Source organism: Platalea leucorodia, assembly GCF_965183815.1.
Source record: "Platalea leucorodia genome assembly, chromosome: 5".
Classification (NCBI taxonomy): Eukaryota; Metazoa; Chordata; class Aves; order Pelecaniformes; family Threskiornithidae; genus Platalea; species Platalea leucorodia.
Genome location: NC_138827.1, coordinates 85863159 through 85882111, shown reverse-complemented (window position 1 = coordinate 85882111; position 18953 = coordinate 85863159). Strand labels below are relative to the sequence as shown.

The following is an 18953-nucleotide window of genomic DNA, read 5'->3' as shown; positions in this document are numbered from 1 at the left end:
TTTGTGATTTGTGTTGTTGTTTTTTTTTCTTTTTTTTTCTTTTTTTTTTTAAACTGGCTGGAAAACATTAACCTCTTTAGCATGTGTGTGCAGCTCTCCCTCCACCTGCTTTTTCCTCAGCTGGCCAGGTGCCGCCTCTTATATCTTGTGCAGTTACCGAAAAAGAAAAGGAGAGGAGGAAACAAAAAAAAAAAAAAAAGAAAAAAGGAAAAGGGAAGAGAAAGAAAAAGGCACACCATGCTCCTCTGCTTTATGAGTTCTTTGTCTCCTCCGCTTCATGTTAAGGCCTCCTGAATTCCTCGGCTCAGACCGTCGTGACCCTCATGACGAGCTCTCTGTTACTACTAGACTGACTCCTCTGTTCGTGAGGCCTCAGGTGGCTGAGTATATGCAGGATGGTATAAGCACAGTGGTGGTCAGAGAGGGTGCCTGTGGCATGGCCGGCAGCCCGTGCCCCGCTGTCGGCTGGAGCGGAGTTAGTGGCTGTACCACCAGTGGAGGACGAGTGGGTGGTTTGGGAGGAGGGGCGCTGATTTGTCCTGGTCCCTGTTTTTTGCTCCTCCATGTCCTTTGTTTTGTCATAGTTCAGCACTTTCCACTGCTGATTGACCGCCTGCCACCGTTTAAAAATCCGGTAAACCGAGGGCCCTTCGTGTATTATTAGACCTGGAGGGAAGGGGGAAAGAAATAAACATAAAACAGAAACAAAACTTTAGAAAGAACCATAAACCTACCCCAGCATCCTGCCCCCAGCTAGCTGGTTAGCTCAGCTCTCCCTCAGCCAGTGTTTATTCAACGATAAATCATGTTTTTTAATTACCGACTGGCAGAGCACCGGTGCTCTTTCTCGGCTGGATCCCTTTTCCCCTGAATTAAAAGGATTACAGCTTTATCTCAGCAATCAATAAATGGATCGTAAACGCAGCAAAGTGAGTTATGCTCTTACAGCAAAACAGTATCTGTTTACCAATAAACGCCTGAGGTTTATCTATCACTGGACTGGTTTTGCATGCTGCATAGGCATGATTCACCCAGCTAACGGCGTGTGTTTGGAGGGGGTGTAGCTGGATCTGACGTGCCGGTGACGTCTGCTGCACCAGCGTCATGTGCGTGCAGAGCCCGAGTCGCTCCCCACACAGACAGCAGCAGAGCAGGCACGCACATGGAGGCCAGAGGCGGCAATCGAGCAAAAAAAAGGGTCTGTCTATACCTATAAATGGTTTGTCATCCTAGGCAAAGTTCTGCTCATCTGCAGAGCAGGTACCTCATCAGACGTCATTGCTCCCTTCCAAGGGGAAAAACAACACACTTGAAAGAAATGGCAGATGAGGTTACACCGCGTGTGCGCAGAGTATGTGCGTAATGCCTATGTCTGGCTACCCATCTGCATCTACCAGCGCTGATGTCCGGGGGACGGCACGGGGCTGTAGGACAACTGACTTCTAATGGTCTCTGCATTTGAAAGAGAGTGGGCAGCACAAGAAATAAGAAGCAAAATCATACTGAAATGAGGAGGTTACGTTGACCAGCATTGTGTGGGGAGATGATGGTCACCACAGAATAAAGTTGTTTACTGCTGTCCCTGATGAATCAAATGCTAGGGCTTTACCCTCCACCCAGCTTTTCCAGACTGTTCTACTTTCTGATGATGGGTAATTATTGGAGTAAACCTCTGTATATCAAAACCCCAAATATCTGAATATCCTACCCTTAGGGCTGACCTCCGCATTACTCACTGATGAGATGCAGCCACCTAGTTTCTTAGGGTCTGCATCTGATTTTACAGAGTTCAAACTCTAGCTTCAGTACAGATTGAGTTTCTAGCCTCTCTGGTTTTAAGCATAACTAGAACCCTGCTGACTTGATCACAGAATAGCTTCAGGCAGACTCTCACATTCATCGTAATGGGGCGCTGAGCCTGCTTACTGGCTGTAGAAATAATCACATTAGATGATAGTTGCAAATCTGGCTATTCTGGGACAGGGAATGGCATTGGGCGCTACAGTATGGGAAAGATCTTGACTCTGGTTCCCATAGACCAGTGAGATCGCACAGCTGTAATCCTGTAGTGATGCTGGCTTTTCATAACTAAACATCATGATGTCATAATAGAAAAATGTGGGTTTTCCTCCTTACTTTGAAACACAGTTGAGAATTCTGACATCTGATCAAAACATCAACCATAAAAAGCAGGACTTAGGGAAAGCCTGCAGATCCAGCCAAGGAGACAGAGCTTTGAAGCAGGCCTGAAGTGGATCAGCTCATGACAAGGGACATTAGACATCATAGATTTAAATGAGCTGTCTGATTTGTAATGAATGAAATTGCACTCTGATCAATGACAGAGCCAATGTTTCTCTGAGATGACTTTAAGCCTTGCATAAAAGAGCTGAAATTGAATGTTTTCTCCTTGGCTGTGGAACATTCTCCATAGAATCAAATCCATTCTCCGAAGTATTAAACACTGAGCCAGGATTGTAAATCTATTCTTAATTACCTTATCACAAATATTTAATGTGCAGCCTGATTCAAGAGGGCTGTTTATAAAATTCTTGTTTGTTTGCTTTCTAATTATAAATGTTTATGATCTTATGCAATTAACTGTGTGATGCTGATGGATGGGTTGCTGAGTCAACTGAGCACCTGTTTTCTTAGATAATTTTGGTTTCCAAATATTTATAAAAGTACAAAATAACTTGTTTTCGTCTGTATTTACTGGGCTCTAAATTACTTATCGATTTCCCAGTGTCAAGCTCAGGAAGCTGTAAAATTAAAAAGGAACCAAGTGGAGGGGTGGGCAGGGAGGCAGAAGTAACAGTGATTCATTTGCAAGAGTAAATGCCAAGAGTAAGCAAGAGTCCATCAGTTTATATCAAGCTGCAGGACGCTTAATGCTCCCATCGACACAAATTTTGTCTGCCCAAGATAAATTAGGATTGGAATTCCTACGTTCAGCTCTGTGCATTCCCTTCCAGAAACACCCCTCCCTCAAGGATCATTCTTGTTTACAGAAGTGAAACTTTCCAATTAAAGGCCAGACTTAAGTGGGAAATCCTTCGGGAAGAACAGTACTCAACTAGAAGTCTCCAGCTAGAAGCAATTATTCCATAAGCCAAATCCTGTGTATGTGGGGAATATAGCAGGTTGGTTTGAACTTCTCTCTTTGTGCACTTCTCTCTTTTCATTGCAGAAATGTCTATATGAGAATTTCACATGGATTCTGGTAGTGGCCTGGTCCTTTTCCACTCCTCCCAAGTTTATCCTGCCCTCTTCTGCTTCACAAAATCTGTTCCCAACAGATCCTCCATGGAAACCATCCTCTTCAGAAGGAAAATCTCTGTGAGTTTAATGCAAAACGTGTTGGTCCAGATTGTTGCCTGGTCCATGAAATCCCTCGTTTGTGGTGTTGGTGAAATGAAACTCCTATGGAACGTGGGCACTGAAGATGCGCTGTTCTCATTCCCATTTTCTCATGTAGAGACCCTGCTGGACCAGCATCAAAAGAAATCCCTTGAGCTGAAAATTGTTGGATGCTGGAAGAAGTATTCAGGGGAACTATAATATACACTTGTCTTGTTATTTCACTGTTATGTCTGTTTGTGGCCATTGATGGAAAGAGGGCAGCTGGCTAGATGGAGCCTTGGCCACTCTTATATTCTTAGACATTTCTACTTGCACTGGCTTGTGCCATGAAAAGATTTTCCAGATGGCTCTGGAGCTGGAGACAGCCCATATTATGTGACGGGGTAATTAACCTGACAGCAAAGTCTAAAAAAAAAATTTCTAATGCCTCTGCTTGCATTGCCACATTGATGTGGCTGTGCTGTTCCCAGGACAAGACACAGGGTCTCTGAGCTAACATGGTAGGGCTAACCCAGTGCAGTGCTCCAAATTAACACATGCTGAATCTGGAACAATATGTACAGGAAACCATATTGATCTCTTTGTGTTCACTCTCTCCATATGTTAGCCTTTTTTGCTCTTTCTCTTGTGGCTTTATTATTATTGAGTCCACACAGAGGGTCAGATCATGGTCAGCCCTGTGGAGCTCTGTAGAGTCCAGGCAGGAGGGACTAGTGATTATCCTGGGTGCAGGGATTACTTCCCAGAGCTGAGAAGCTGCTTTGTGCTTCACAGCACAGGCAAACACAATACCTTGACAATAGGTTATACCAAAACTGTACACATTGCTTACGCTGGCATCTTATGCTTCCTTTCATTTATTATACATGGGAGAGCACCCAGCACCTAGCCACTGCTCTTATGCAAAACTACCAGAGTAAGTGGCCCAGCCTCAAAGGGCACGGAGCCCGGTTCCAGATTGGATTTGAAGCAACAGGTAAGCAACATCGATACAGGTTGGCTAGGCAAGGGTTGTGTCAGTGCAGTTGCATACCCAATCAGTGCATGCCCACAGCATCTGGGAGAGCAAGCTGACAACTGCTGACTCTGGGGAAAGACTTACCTCTTCCATTTACCCCCACCCTCACTCTCATTTTCATCCCAGAGCAAGAATAACTGGTGTTTCTTTTCCAGAGGTTCAAGATGCAGTCTGCAACAGATCTAGCACTGGTGGAAGCAGTTTAATTTCCATGTTCTACTGATTGCCGCAGCTAACCCTGATCTTCTGGACTCTTAAAACGCAAGAGTTAGAAAGGGCAGCGTGACCAAGGGTGAGTATTGTGGGCCAGAGGTAAGGCTCATGTCACTGTAGGGTTTCTCTGAGCTTTGCAGTACCTGCCTACACCACATCATGATCCACGTGGGCAGTCTCTGTGCAAGGAAATGTTCTTGGTGCTGAGGATGGACACATATGGGCTGTGTGCAGGTGGCCCTTTGTCTCTTGGGATTAGTCAGGACAGAAGTGCGTTGCCATCAGTGGGCCTCTGGCAAGACTGGTCAAGAGAGAGGTCCTCAGCCCAGTGGCTAGAAGGGCTGTTGGAAGAACACGGGCAAAACCCAAATGTAACAAGGACAACTGCATTTGTGCCTCTGGATGGGCAAGGGAGAATAAGCTGGCAGACCACCATCCTGTGAGAATAACCAGAGCAGTTGTGAGCCTCCAATTTAAGGCAACTTTGAAGCAGCAGTTTCCCAGAAATGACAAGCAGTCACCTTCTGCACGTTGTCAGCCTCTGCCACCAAGCGATCTTTTCACCAGGACTTTCAGCCTCTAATTAACTTTCCTCTTATTCCAGCACTTGCCGTGCATTTTCTTGAGACAGGTAAATTCTTGGGGCAGGAACTGTTTCTCCTGTTTACCAGTAAAGAAACCACCAAAACAAGGCTTCTGCTGACAGTGAGTGGTACATCACCCCTGCGCTGTCACTCACATTATCTACAGGAGGAAAAATCACAGTCTGTTCCAGCCAGTTACTCTGTCCTGCTTCTCATAAAGTCCCTGTCCTGCCACCTGAGCTGTCACCTCTTGTTTCCACCTTCAGCAGCACTTTCCCCCTTCAGTTTCCTTTCCAAATGCAGTTTCTCCTCAGCCAGACAGCTGCCATGCTTTAGCCTGTTTCTGTTGCTTTCATTGCTGGGTGTCAGGGGAAGATTACAGCAGCTGTGATCAAAGCTTAATGTTCGCATCCACAGCAGTGGTGGCTCAGGCCAAGGCAAACCAATCCTCCTGGGAGATAACACTTTCATTGCTGGGCTTTCCCTCTATTGACATCATTTCGTAAACAAGCCCTTCTATCCCTTTCTGTGAATTCTTTAATCTTCAATCTCAAATTCCCCCACTTTTGTTTCCAAAGCTCCGGCAGCTCAGCCCTCACTTATCTCTTTGCCTTAATCTCATCCTGTGTGCTCCATCCTGAGCTGCCTTTTATCTTAACCTAAGAGCAGAAAAGTGGCTGTACTGGTTCAAACAAGGGGTCTGTCTGTCTGTCATAGCATCCTGCCTCCAGCAGTGGCCAACAGTACAAGGAAGGGTGTAAAAATAAAAAGCCAGGAGAGTGATGTTTCCCTGACAAGCTCTGCACACTGCAGGGGCCATCCCTAGCCACAGATGGTCTCTTTTGGCTCATTTGTGTTCCCTAGCCATAGGTTTCTAGTGTAGTACAGTAAAGCGTACTGACTTTTGCTCTGCACTCTGCATTTGCTTAAGTTAGGCTGCCCCATCACTTCCCAAATTCTCATAGTCCCCATGAGACCACTCTGTTCCGAAAAGTGCTTTAGAAATAACCATGAATCTCTGCCTCACCCCAGCTTCGCAAGTACCTCACAGTACGTGGGAGATGAGTCACTAAGCTCCCACTGGACCCTTCCAATCCATACTGCTTTTCAGTGCAATCCTCTGTACTTTATCCCTCATCCATGATACAAGATAGTCCTTGGCGATAAACAGGGAAAAGAGAGCCACAGGGACTTTTCCTGCAAATACAAGCTGGGATAAGGGGCACCTAGTATCTGGCGAGACTCAAGGCTGCAGAACTGTGCTCTGCAGGCAATGGGGAAGAGGGTGAACCAGGGAGTGGGGAGAGGTAGATTCATAATTGAGAGTAATGTCATGGCACCACTGGGACTCTGCACTTGGGCTGATTTGGAAGGGGAGATGTGAACATCAGAGTTGACCAGGTGAGGAATCAGGTAATGACCTCCCTCTCCTCACTCTTGTTCATCATCTCCAGAACTTCTTGATTTCACCCCCCTTCTTCTGCAAATGAACTCCCCAGGAAGGTGCAGTCCCCAGCGCAGAGAGGTGCAGGATCAGCACTGTACACCCCACCTTCCTTTCGATACCCTGATGAAATAAGTTGATCAGAATCACAGAATCAGAGTCACAGAATTGCTGTCTTCGGCAGTGTGACTGCCTGGCCCAGCTTGTGTTTGGGATTCTGGTTTCTCCTTCCTAAGGGCAGCACTTTGCACTTCATTCAATTCCATCTTGGTAATTTCTCCAATTTGCCAAGATCATTTCAAATGCCGATCTAATCCTCCAGAGTACTTGCAGCCTTTCCAAGCTTGGTGTCATCTGTGAATTTTATAACAGCACTTCCTATTTCATTATCTAAGCCATTAACAAAAATATTGAAGAGAGCAGAATCCAAAATAGTCCTACTTGAAACATGTTTCCAGTTTACAGTACACCACTGACAATTACTGAGAAAGCAGTTTTTCAATTGGCTGTACACCTGCATTATAGTTATTTAATCTAGACCACATTTCGTTTGTTTACGAGAATCTTAAGGCAAAGCACCAAAAGCATTGCCCAAGTCACAGCATATCAAACTGACTGCTTCCTCCTTAGCCACTAGGACAATTACCCTCCCAAATTAGATACAGTTATACTCTCGTGCTCATCAATTGGCTAGTTAAAAAATTATTCTAATATCTTTCTATGATTCAGTTAAGCTGATTTGCCCTTCATTTCCTTGATCCTCGGTTCCTACCTTCATTAATGATAGAGATTATATTTAAAGCTAGGTACTCTGCTTGCATTTCCCCAGCGGCCTGGCACCTCCTGCATCCTCCCCAAGTTCCTGCAGCTTCCTCTGAAGTTCATTAGGACATGCTGACAAGGACAGAGCTAACTCGTTTGAATATTTTTGAGTCTGTTCTTTTCTGATTCTGCCCTGGGCTCCTTTCTCCTCATTAAAATTATTTTAGTTAAGTTTTGAAGACTGAAACAAAGGCAACATTTAACTCTTTGGCCCTTTTTGTATCAAATATTATTTGAGCTCTTAGACTCGCCTTTGTTCTTCTTCTTCTTCCATATGCTTATGGACCCATTTCTTGTTGCCTTTTGTATCTCTGGATGGTCATCCTGGGGTTCAGCTCTGACAGCTCCCCATGCCTGTGTGATTTCTAGAGACTTTTCATTAGTTGCGGGCTCTTCTTTCTGCCTTTTGTGTGATTGCAGCTTCTGATTTTGGGTCCTCAAAGAGCTCCTGATGCAGCCTCAGTGCTCTCTTCCCACGCTTCTGAGCTTCCCCCTGCACAGGCATAGTTTGCTGTTGTGCCTTTAGTATCATCCCTCTTGGCAGCCGTGAGCTGTTCGCAGCCTTTATCCTTCAGATTCTCTTCCCAAGAGACACTCCCTGCTCTCGTCCCCTGAGGCTGCTGCTGCTGCTTTTCTGGAGTCCATTTCCCTCACATCATACTTTTCTTCAGCTCAGGAATGCTTTCATCGCACACTCACTTTTCATACAAGCTACTGCTACATTCAGATTTTCAGGGATTCTTTGCTTTCTGGTGAAATCAAGTAAGAAGTATAGACTCCCTCATAACTGTTACCCCTGCTTTCCAAAATATGAATTTTCTCCCCAAAATGTTTCAAGAGCTTAGTGGATAGTCTATCTTGCTTACAGGAGAAGGCCAGGTAGTGGATGACCTGGGACCTCTGGTGCTGTCTTTTACACATTTCAGGTAGTTGCAAGACACTGGACCAGTGAGCAGGATGTCTCCAGTCCACAAGACATCTAGCAAAATTCTGCTCTGAATAATGCTGGAACTGTACAAGGAGAGTGTGCAAGCTTAGAAATGTCCAGCATGGAATGACATATGGCATAAACTGAAAGTGTATTCATACTGATTAGAGCTTGAGTGAATGCTTAGCATATGGAAAAAAAATAATTAGCTGATTATAATCATGAAGTCTTATCAATCATTCTCCATGCACATTTTTTAATATCTAAAGAACCTATTAAATAAGTACGAATCTGGGCTGTGTTTTGGCTCGGCAGAACTGGGGTGGCTGCATGGCTGGACCCTGTTGAGTGCTGTTGATCACTGGATGACACGTGCTGTCATGGAGCCCACGGGTCTGGGAAAGACGAAACACTCCTTCTGCCCATCACCCTTTAAGTGTATTTGCTGTAATGGGGCTCCACTGGCAGGCGGCTTTCACAGCGATGTATGTGCCAGGCTTGGCTCTCCTCAGGCCACAGGGGCCATAACTCCAGCAAAACTGAAACTGAGCCCCTCAAAGGGTAAGACTTCCATGGCCTGGGCAGAGCCCCCAGCAGTGTACGCAGAAAAGCTGCTCCCAGCTGTCTTGGGGAGGTATTTTATGGAGGTATGGACTCTTCCATTTCGGGTCATTAACAGCACAAACGGGCTGGCCCCCAAGCTTTTGACTGCTGACTAACAGGCAAACCTTGTGCTTATTACAGCTTGTCTCCTCTCGTGCAAGCTGGGGTTCAAGGACAGCTCTGCCTCAAAGCTTCCTCAGCCCCAGGTGGGCCAGGACCCCCCACAAAGGCAGTGAGAGCCCTTCTTCCCTGCCTCCTCCGCTCCATCTGGCAGAGCAACAGGAGCAGCAGGTCCCATGCGGGTGGGTGGTTACACTACGCCCCAAGCTCTCTGCAGCCATTAACACCCGCCCCCAGACCCAGCAAGAGCCCTGCCGAGTGCGAGATGGATCCAGCGCGCCAGCATCTCAGAGGGTCTCCACAGTTGCTGTTCCACCAGGCGAGCGATCATGGCAGACCTCACCCCCTGCTGGGGCTGAGTATGGGGGACCAGGGAAAGGAGGCAGCTCTTTTATTACTGATGGCAGTGCTTGGTGTGACAGCTGGCAGCATCTCTCCTCCAGGCAGCACTGTGATTTTGCAGGATGCTGCTGAGCTGTACGGCAAGAGACAATTTCCAGGTCGTGACACTGCAGCACGTCATGAGTTCATGTAACACAAGTATGAGGCAGTGATTCCTGTGCGCACAGGATGCTATGGGTTCCTCTCGGAAGCAGGAGCAGTCCATCCCACATACACAGCATTTGTAGCTAGGGAAGGAGGAATGCTTTATCCAGTGGGATAAATTGAGAGGACAGGTAGGACTGCCTATCATTGGGCTTGGGGAGCTGGTGGGAGCGGTGGGCAGTATGTTGTAGGAGCATTGGGGGGCTTTTATGGCTGCCAGGTAGATGCCAGCTTCTCTGCAAGGTGCTACCTTCATCCCAGGGCAGCCACCTTTGTTCATGTCCTCTGCCCACTCCCACGTTCCTCTACAACACATGGGCTGGGCCCTGTAGGGCTGAGCTGGTAAGGCCCCAAATGAGGAAAGACTGGCAAAATTAAGGAGCTGATAGGAGGTGTCCAAGGGGCAGGAGATACCTTTTCATTCAGCGCTCCCACATGGTTTGTTTGTAATGGGAAAACAGCATCCATTGTCTGCAGGATGCCGTCTGTGACAGAGGAGCTGGGCTGACCCCAGGAACCGCACGCAGCAACATCATCGCTCTAGAAATGCCGCAGTATTTTCAGCTGTAAGCATAGGAGCTACCAACCACCACAACTTTCTCCTGCCCTGTCCAGACTAGCACTTTTACACACTGCCTTCAAAACTGGGACAAAAAAGCCCAAACCAAGAAATAACAGTAAAAATAGGTAAAATAAAACCCAGAGAAATCCTTGCTCGGGCAATAGATAAACCATAAACAAAAGCATTCCTGTAAATTCAGCTGGCTGTGGACAGCTACAGCAAAATGGATGTTGTGCCCTTAAGGGCTCTTGTACTCCTGTGGTATTTAATTCACAGCGCACGATAAAGCAGAGGATTAAAGGGCAGTCTCTAGCTATGCGGGCAGCAATAAATGAGACTCTTCTTGGAAAAAGCAAATAAATAAATAAAGACTGGAGCTCCACCGGCAGAACAGCCTTGCTTCTGAATCATACAACTCCAGCATCATTCCCCACTTGTGAGTCTACCCACAACTGTGCCAGTACAGGAGGGACAGGGCTTGCAGGCATTACCCATATACCCCCTGGCTCTCTTAAGGTTTCCCCTCCTTGCTTTGTAGCTAGGATTATATAGACCCTCTTGGTGCCTTTTTTCCCCAAATTTAAAATGGAGATGAGAACAACACCCCACATCTTGAAAGGACTTTGTGCACAAGAGATGAAAGTCACTTGTTGTGTTAGGTCTTTAAAAGAAGGGAGTAGAGAATAATTTCAAACTGGATTGAACAGAGCACTAGTCAAATACGCACCCTGGTCTCTGGGTCTCTGTTTCTAGACATTCCCTGACAGAAGTCCACAGAGGTGGATACTCGTGGTGAGGAGAGAAAAAGCACGTGGCTTCCATTTCACTACGCTTGCACCATGGCAGTCAGTCCTCCAGGTCTGGGTCCTGAACCTTTCCATCCTATAGCTAACATCATTACCTTGACCAAAGTGCTGCCTGTGCAGTCATGCTGCATCCTCAGCCATTCCTGGGACATTTCTTGAAAGGCAAAGCTGGACAACAGCACTGTTTTGCATAGGGTTTGGAAATCTGGCGTCACACTTGCTTGTGGTGAGACTTGAAAAAGTCACGCTGTCCCCCAGAACGGAAGAATACATACATATTTTCAGACAGGTGAGAATGTTTCATTTGGACTTGAATCTTTTTTTTAAATGTTGTATTCCAATTCTGACACTGAATTTAAAATACTCAGCATGAGCAGTCATCTCTAAATGCTAAATCAAAATGCTTTGTTCAATAATGATCAAAACATGACATTTGCTTATTGAAGGTAGAACTAGTGCCTCCCTCTCTGCTTTTATTAGCAAATGAAATTCTGTAAGAAAAAATGGGAATAGTTTCACAGTTTTTCACTTTCTGAGGGATGCAGGTCCTGTCTGACCGCAATCCCTTCAGACTGCTCCAGCCACCCAAGCGCTCTTTCACTAAGAGGAATAGGGACCAGTTAGGAGAGACATAAAGGTAAGTACAGATCACCCTTAACAGAGCATCCTCCAGGGTAATGACGTAGGGCACATAGGCTAAATTAATGGACCTGAAAATGCCTCTGAAGTTGCAGGTCGGCATGTGTATTGCGATTGCTTCTACCCCCTTGCTGGAGCGAGATGTGGGCATCTTTCCCCTCTGCCATGTAGGAAGGCATCCCAAGGACGTAAGGCAGAAGGTGCTCATGGTGCTCTTCGGCCAGCCTTTTGCTGGGATAAATGTGTCCCTGGGACACACCATGGTACAGCCTGTGTTTGGCTGCTTTGTCCTCCACAGCCATGACAAAATCTTTCATTACAGACCCCAGGATTTCTGTGATATTTCCAGAAGCCTTCCACCTTGAGTGCTGCGGCCTCTCCTCTCTGCTCCCCTACAGTGTCTCCACATGTCTCACCCCACCTTCTCTGCAAAGGTCTTCACCTCTCACACAGAGGCACTATTCAAAATTAAGGAAGGTGGTAGGAGCCAAGAGGACAAGGGTCTATCATTTCTGATCCATTACTAGTTAGGATCTCTGGGAGGGCAAAACTTTTGCCTTCCTGCTCTGCATATAGAAGTTTCTTCCACCAGAGCTGAAGACCTTTAGGGGCTGTGATACCCAGCTGAGGGAAGGCTGAAAGGGGCAGGTAAGAGTTCATACACACCTATGGGATCCCTCAGTGCTGAGCTGACAAGACTGAAATGAGCAAAAGGAACTGAGAGTGGCTAAGCCTGCAGCAAAGGTCTGGAGAAGAGCCTTACAGGACACAGAGGTCCATGATGCGGCTGTGGCTGAGCAGAGTGAATTGTCCCACGTGGCATAGTAAACACCTGGACCTTCGGCTCTTCAGGCTTCTCTGCATTCAGCAGGTAATGATGACTGCCCACTCCATGCTGGCCCTGCCTGAAAGTCATTGCTGTGGGTTTGTTTGCTGGCTGGACTTCTTCCGAGAAGGTGAAGTGCTGGCTGGACTACTGGGCACAGGATCCTTGACGTTATTTAATCTTATTGAACAACTTCTGCCAAACACTGCATGGTTGTATGGGTATTATGGATCCAGCTCTGCCATGGGGCAGAGGGACTCGGGCTGTGGCTGCCATTGGTGGTCTTGGTTCAGGAAGAAAAGTGCTGCTTCAGGGAGTATATTCCAGGCAGAATAAGTTTAGCAACTTAAGTTCAGCAACTTAGTCCACAGGCCTGTTTGCAGTATTCTTGCTTACAGACTGTTGTATCTGGCTCTGAAAGATGGCTCTGTTGGTAGGTAGCCATTCCTCCAGGAGAAGAACCGATCAGTCACTACTTTAACAAGCAATCCCAGAGCTGGGTTAATGTGGCTTCATGCTAATATCTTCTTACCTCTGATTCTGGTTCCCTATACAGCTGGGGACACAGCAAAAGCAGCCTCATCCACTATGCATGGGGGATGAACCCCCTACGGCCTCATCTTTGACTATGGAGTTGACTTCTCTTGCTATGGCCACAAAGGGATGCCATGGACCACAGCCTCCCACCTCCAGGAGTAATGTGTCTGCGGGGATGGAGGCTGTACTAGGAGGAGTGATTGGACAGAAGGCAGTTGGAAAAACACAGCCTGGCACCGAGCTGAGGGCTTTTTCCATCCTTTACTAGACAGCACAATTTATGCAGCTGGTGCGGGAGATCCTACCAGCTGCCTACGAGGGAATACCCTGCTGTAGTGTAGAAGCTGTGTCAGGCAGGTGAGTGCTTCTGCCTCTGCCCATGGATGGGAACTTAACCCAGGGACACCAGGCACTTGATTCCAGCACGGGGTTTAGTGACAGGGAAGCCTCATTCTGATTATAACGTATCACCCTCTAAAGCACAAGATGCAGTTCACAAGGAAAAAGGATTTCTTTTCCCCCTCAGAAAATGTTAATTATGTTGCCCTCATTAAATGCTAAACACATTGATCCACTGGAGCAGAGAGCACCATATGGTTATTCATGACAAAATACATCTCTGGAGCCCTGTTGCAATAGTGGGAAACTGCATGGAGATGGATGTGGTGAAGGAGTGTGGAGTTGAAAGAACATGTGTGAAAGGCCAGGTGTTGCTCTGAGTGTGCTGGAAGCCAAGCTCCTTCCCTGCAAAAAGGGAGGGGTTTCAGAGCCAGGTCCAAACCCTGTGGCTCTTTGCTCAGCAGCAACGTGCTCGTTCTGCGGAGAGCTGCCGGAGCTGCACTGGAGTTCAGTAGGCGCATTGAGCCTCTGCAGAAATGCCCGCTGGTGAAAGCAGCACACATGCACGCGTGCCGGCTGGCCCACTCTGCTCTCTTATTGAATAATCAATGCAGCATTAGATAAAAATAGGTCTCATTTTTTCAGGAACGGAGGGGTGGCATGTCTTGGCTTTGCCGAGCATCCGCTTTTCCTGGATAGCAGCCAAGAAGTCAGTCAGCAGATCAGCTGCGCAGTGTCGCTTCTCCTGCTGCTGGACCAGGTACAGGGCCCTGAATGACTGCTCTTGAGGGACAGTCCCTGTTCAGCTGGATTGAGAGCCCCACAATGTGCCCTGTGGGGACTGTTCCTGTCTCCACATCCCCCTTTACAGCTGATAAATCAATTATTTGCTCAGTGATTTTTCAAGCACACACGTCGTGGCTGAATATATGCAAACCAGGATTCATAGTGCAAAAAAAGGGAATTGGCTGCCTGACTTTATCCCAACTGCCTGCTCTGATGATAGGGCCTGGATCTGGACACTCCACTTAGCTCCTGGTGGATCCAGGTTGCAGGCAAACTGGGCAAGAAGTGCATGAACAGTGTGGCAAGCAGTGCATTAAGCTGAAGGGCACAGAAGACTTCTGTGTACTCTCCTGGGTGTCTTCCAGGTACGTTGAAGCCATGCACATTTGCTGTCTGGGTGGTCTCAGGTTTCTCCTCTGAAGACATTTGCTGAACTTCTCTGCCTTGTGCTCTGCCTTTAGGGTGTCATCAAGGCAACGCATGGGCTTGATGCTTCCCCAGAACTGATTCCTTACTGCTGTAGCAATTCTTCCTGCTTTGTACCTTGGGGGACCATGCAGACCTGAATGAAAACATCTGCTTTCCTTTTGAGAATCGGATCAATACAGATGAAGACCCTGAAGACACTTAATTTCTCAGTTTCTCTTTATTTTATTGGGACTTTGACTCCTAAATCCTTTGAATGCTGAGGGCCCCAGTGACCTGGCTAGAAAACACCCTGAGGCTACCTCAGCCTGGCATTTCCTCTAGGAAGCAAAGCTCATTTAAAACGAAACCACATTAGCCTGGGCAGGAAGTCTGAATTTTGACTGTCTCAAGGAAGCTCCATTAATTACTGTTCCCATTGCACTATGAAAGATCAAATGCTGTGGATCGGTTTTAATTGGCTATTGATTTCTTATGTTATTACCTACGGTTGTGCTGAGATGCCATCAGACATACTGGATGCTTTTGATTATTCTTGCTGGCAGCTGGGATTAAAAACAGCGGGCACACACTTCCTGATCTGTAATGGATTGCCATGGTGTGCCAACAAAAATCGTTGGCAGGATGAATGGTCCTGCTTTGCCTGTCTCTTGTGCTATTGAGCTGCAGTGCAGTCACTGTTGTGAAGGCAAATACCCTCAGGGACTGGCTGCCAAGGAAAGCTAGGGAAAAGCTTCAAAGAGCATGAAGATTTAGTGCTTGCAAAAGTGCACGACTGTCAGCACCAAGGCAGGGTGAGTCAGAGAGCAAGGACTGGGTGGGCATGGACAAAGCAACCGTCTCCACCAGACAGCGATCCAAGGAGAGGCAGATCAGATGATTGCTTTTGCATCACTGGGGATAAGCCCCCCTCATGCCAACCACAGGGATACCCCTGTGTGAGCACAAGCAGGACTGCGCACACAAACCGTGACAGTGACAGCCCTGTGCGCACAGCCTGCTAATGGCCTTCCTGAGACGTGCTTCCCCCTTGCAGCCGATCTGGTGATGCCTGAGCCTAGGCTGTGACGTGCTCTCATTAGCTGGCAGAGTTCCTCCTTGTTTAACAGGAGATGGTTTCCTGTCCTCCTGACCCCAAATGACACCTTAATCTACAAACGCTGACTTTCCCTAATTGCACCTTGACAGAGAGAGAGAGGCAAACCCCCCCTCCTTCCCCCTCCAAGGACTGTCATTTAATTAACAGGCAGGTATCTCTCAGGATTTACAGCCCAGTTCTAAGCTGCTACTCTCCCTACTCAGTAACTCAGGCCTGTGAAGGCTCACTCCATTTATCTCTGCATTTCAATAACTGCATTTCTGCTAATCCCTCTCTATGGCAGCTTTCTGGATTTACCTCTCATGGAGAGAGCAGTTAATCAAACGAACAGTCCCCATCTCAGTTTTCATTCACTTCCTGATTCCTGATCTCAAATGTCTGTGTTGTAGATGGCTTTATGGCAGAGCAATACCTATGCTGGCAACCATTACCAGTTTCTAGTTTAATCCAACTCTCATATCTGTCCTACAGACATGACCAGAGATAGCACACATGAAAGAGAGAGAGATCAGGATCAAAGACATTGGGGCTGGCTGGATATGAAGAAGCATTCAATCTGTTCCTCCTTCACAAACTGGTATCATCTCTCCTCAACCTGTTCTTGCCATATGTTTTTTTAACAGGTTCTTAAAAAAAATATCCAGTATTGGAGACTGCCACAAATCCCAAGCAATCCTTTCCAGTGCTTCCTGCCCTCCTGTTAGATGTCTGGGAGCAAGGGGGAGAACAATGTTGAAAAACCATTTTGCACATCTTGCCCAGATGGATGTAGCTTCTGGTACTTGGGGCCATACCATCTGTCCTGGTGGTCGTGAGGAGCAGATTTATTTTACTTTGGTTGCGGTTTTGTTTCCGTGGTGGGTGAAGGCGTAGCAAATGGTGTCTGTCCCTTCCTTACAAATGTTTTTGTGGAGCATGTTAGGATCTAGCAAACTCCAAAGAAAACTAGTGTGTTACTGAATGTGAGTGGCTGAGGGTCAAACCCAAGACCCCTGGATTTTGATGGATGGATCAATAGTCTCTGAGTTAACAGCCGTATTTTGAGAGCTCAGCTTGGAGATGATCTGACTATTTCAGATCAAGTACAGCTCAAGTGAAGATAAAAACAACCAAATGATCTGTACTTAGGGAGCTATACGTGAAAGTGAGCACTCATGCCCTCACCTTTGGCTCCATGTTGGAAAGATCAGTGCTGCCATGGGATTGCCCATGCAAATTGCCACAGAAATCTCCGTCTTGGCAAATTGTTACCTAAATCCCTTAATGACTTGGTAGAGAGGAGCTCACACAAAGCAGCTGGGCAGTTGCTGACAAGGTGTGTATTCCCTGTCTGATGATAGTCAGGATCTCTGCAGATTTGGTGTCTTCTCAAGCTTTGAGACTCTACAGTGCCAGAGGAAATGTTCTGCTGAGCACCTCCAGTGACAGGGTGTGTAAACTGGCCTCCTGGACAAAAGTCACTGGCTACTCAATGGACATGAGACATCCAAGGACAACCGAAGTGGGAACTGGCAGGAACTGCAGAGGAGCTCTGCTTCAGCACATCTGCTCTTTAGTAAATACTGTGTCTTTCAAACCTCTGCTCCTCTGCCAGTGAAAGCAAAACTTGGGTTCAAACTGGGGAAAGAACAATTGGAATTCATACAATTAGTGTAGGACCTACAGTATAACATTCTGCTAGCTAAGGCTGCCCAGCCTGTTAGCAAACAATGCACAGGCAATGTGTGCATTCCATCAGCTGAAAAAAACAAGTGTGGTAGAACTGAATGCACTTAATGGCCTGCTCTTTCCTTATCGCTGAGCATTTCTTAGTTCCTAAATCTTTCCTACCCACCCACAGGCTGGAAAGCAAAAGGGGGAAAGGGCTGGACTGCGGAGGAGGAGACACCAAAATGCACAGACAGCACCCTGGTATTTCAAGAACCATTGTCTCTGCAGTTATCCATGAGAGGTTTTATCTTTAACTTGCAGAAGTGGAACTAAAGGCCAGGGAGGAGTAATAAGAGGCTTTGGGCCATGCTGGCAGTCAGGAGCAGAACTCTGAATCTTCGGAGACGGCCTTGCCCAGCTGTGATCAAAGACCATGCGTGAGGCAGCAAGGTTTGGGAGAAGGATAAAGAGAGGGAGAATAGCTGTTCCACAGTGAGGAACTCACTGCAAGCCTTCTAGGGAGCTGGCATCCATCACAGTCGAGCAAAGCTATAATAAATGAGGAATTAAACCCAGTCGCGGAGTGCCCTTTGATCAGCCCTTTCTGCTGACCTGACCTGGCCTGGCCTCTCCACAGGACAGACCAGCCTTTTGGCTAGCATTAGTGCAGCCCCCTGAAATCAGCAGGGCTGGAGAGAAGTCATTCAGCGGAGAGACCTGACCGTATCGACAGCCAGGGAGTCACAGCTCCCCATGAAGACCTCATTTGTCATTTCGTTCAACCTGGGCAGAGAAAGAACAGAAGGAGGAGGAGGCGGGGAGGAGAGTGAACACCAGATCTCAGCTAGTGCTGCTCAGAGCTGCCCTTCCCCTCCACTGCAGACCCGGGAGCAGCAGCAGCTGGGATTGCAAAAAGTATTGATGCACAATACAAGCAAGTTTTACACTGGAGTGCGGCAGGGGCAGAGGGCTGGCTGCATGCATATATGAGCTTTTCTAGGGAAATGTTTGCTATGTATGAAAGGCTCACATGGCCCAGAACATCATCTCTCCTGGTTGAGCATGGGTGAGCTGCCTGGCAGCACAGGCAGACGTTGCACACAAGTGGAGCCATCTCTGCGTGGACACTGCTCTGAGGTGCTGGGCAAGAGAAGCGACATACACACGTTAACTCACTGCATCTGTAATGCTTCCCACTTGCTTTTGAGTTTGCGGGAAAGCCAGCATGCCTGGCCCACCAGGACTGCCAGCTGTGTAGGGAGGACCATGAGTCAAGGGGCTGCCCCAAGCCACGACTCTGAAATGTTCCTGGGAACAGGACAGCTGCCTGATCTTTGGCTGGAAAAAACCAAAGCTCCCAGCTTAGGGCATTAAGCTTGACAGTGACGTCAATGGAAATGGAAAGGGGCTGTTTTTCCCTTTAGAGAAGGTGGAGAAGAGAAATAGAAGCCAGACCCTTAAAAAAATTAATAAGAAAGAAACAAAAACCCTCAAATCTGAATTTTTCTGCCCGGCTCCCCTTCAGTTCATGGCTGGCATGGTTTATTCTCCCTTGTGTGGGAGGATTTAGCTCCTATTGACAGATGAGCTAATCAGTTCCCCTCAGCTCTTGAAGCTTTATCAAAGCCAGTTAATCATGTTA

At 47.2% G+C, this 18953-nt stretch overlaps 1 protein-coding gene across 1 annotated transcript in view; it reads right to left on the bottom strand.

The window, feature by feature from the left end:
• Positions 1-304: 304 nt before the first annotated feature.
• MARCHF4 (membrane associated ring-CH-type finger 4) overlaps positions 305-18953 on the bottom strand; it is a gene marked incomplete at both ends in the record, with an annotated part of 104105 nt that continues 85456 nt past the window's right edge. Inside the window, one exon of the mRNA XM_082312608.1 lies at positions 305-666. Within this exon, the coding sequence (XP_082168734.1) occupies positions 305-666 (362 nt within the window). The remainder of the gene's footprint in view (positions 667-18953) is intronic.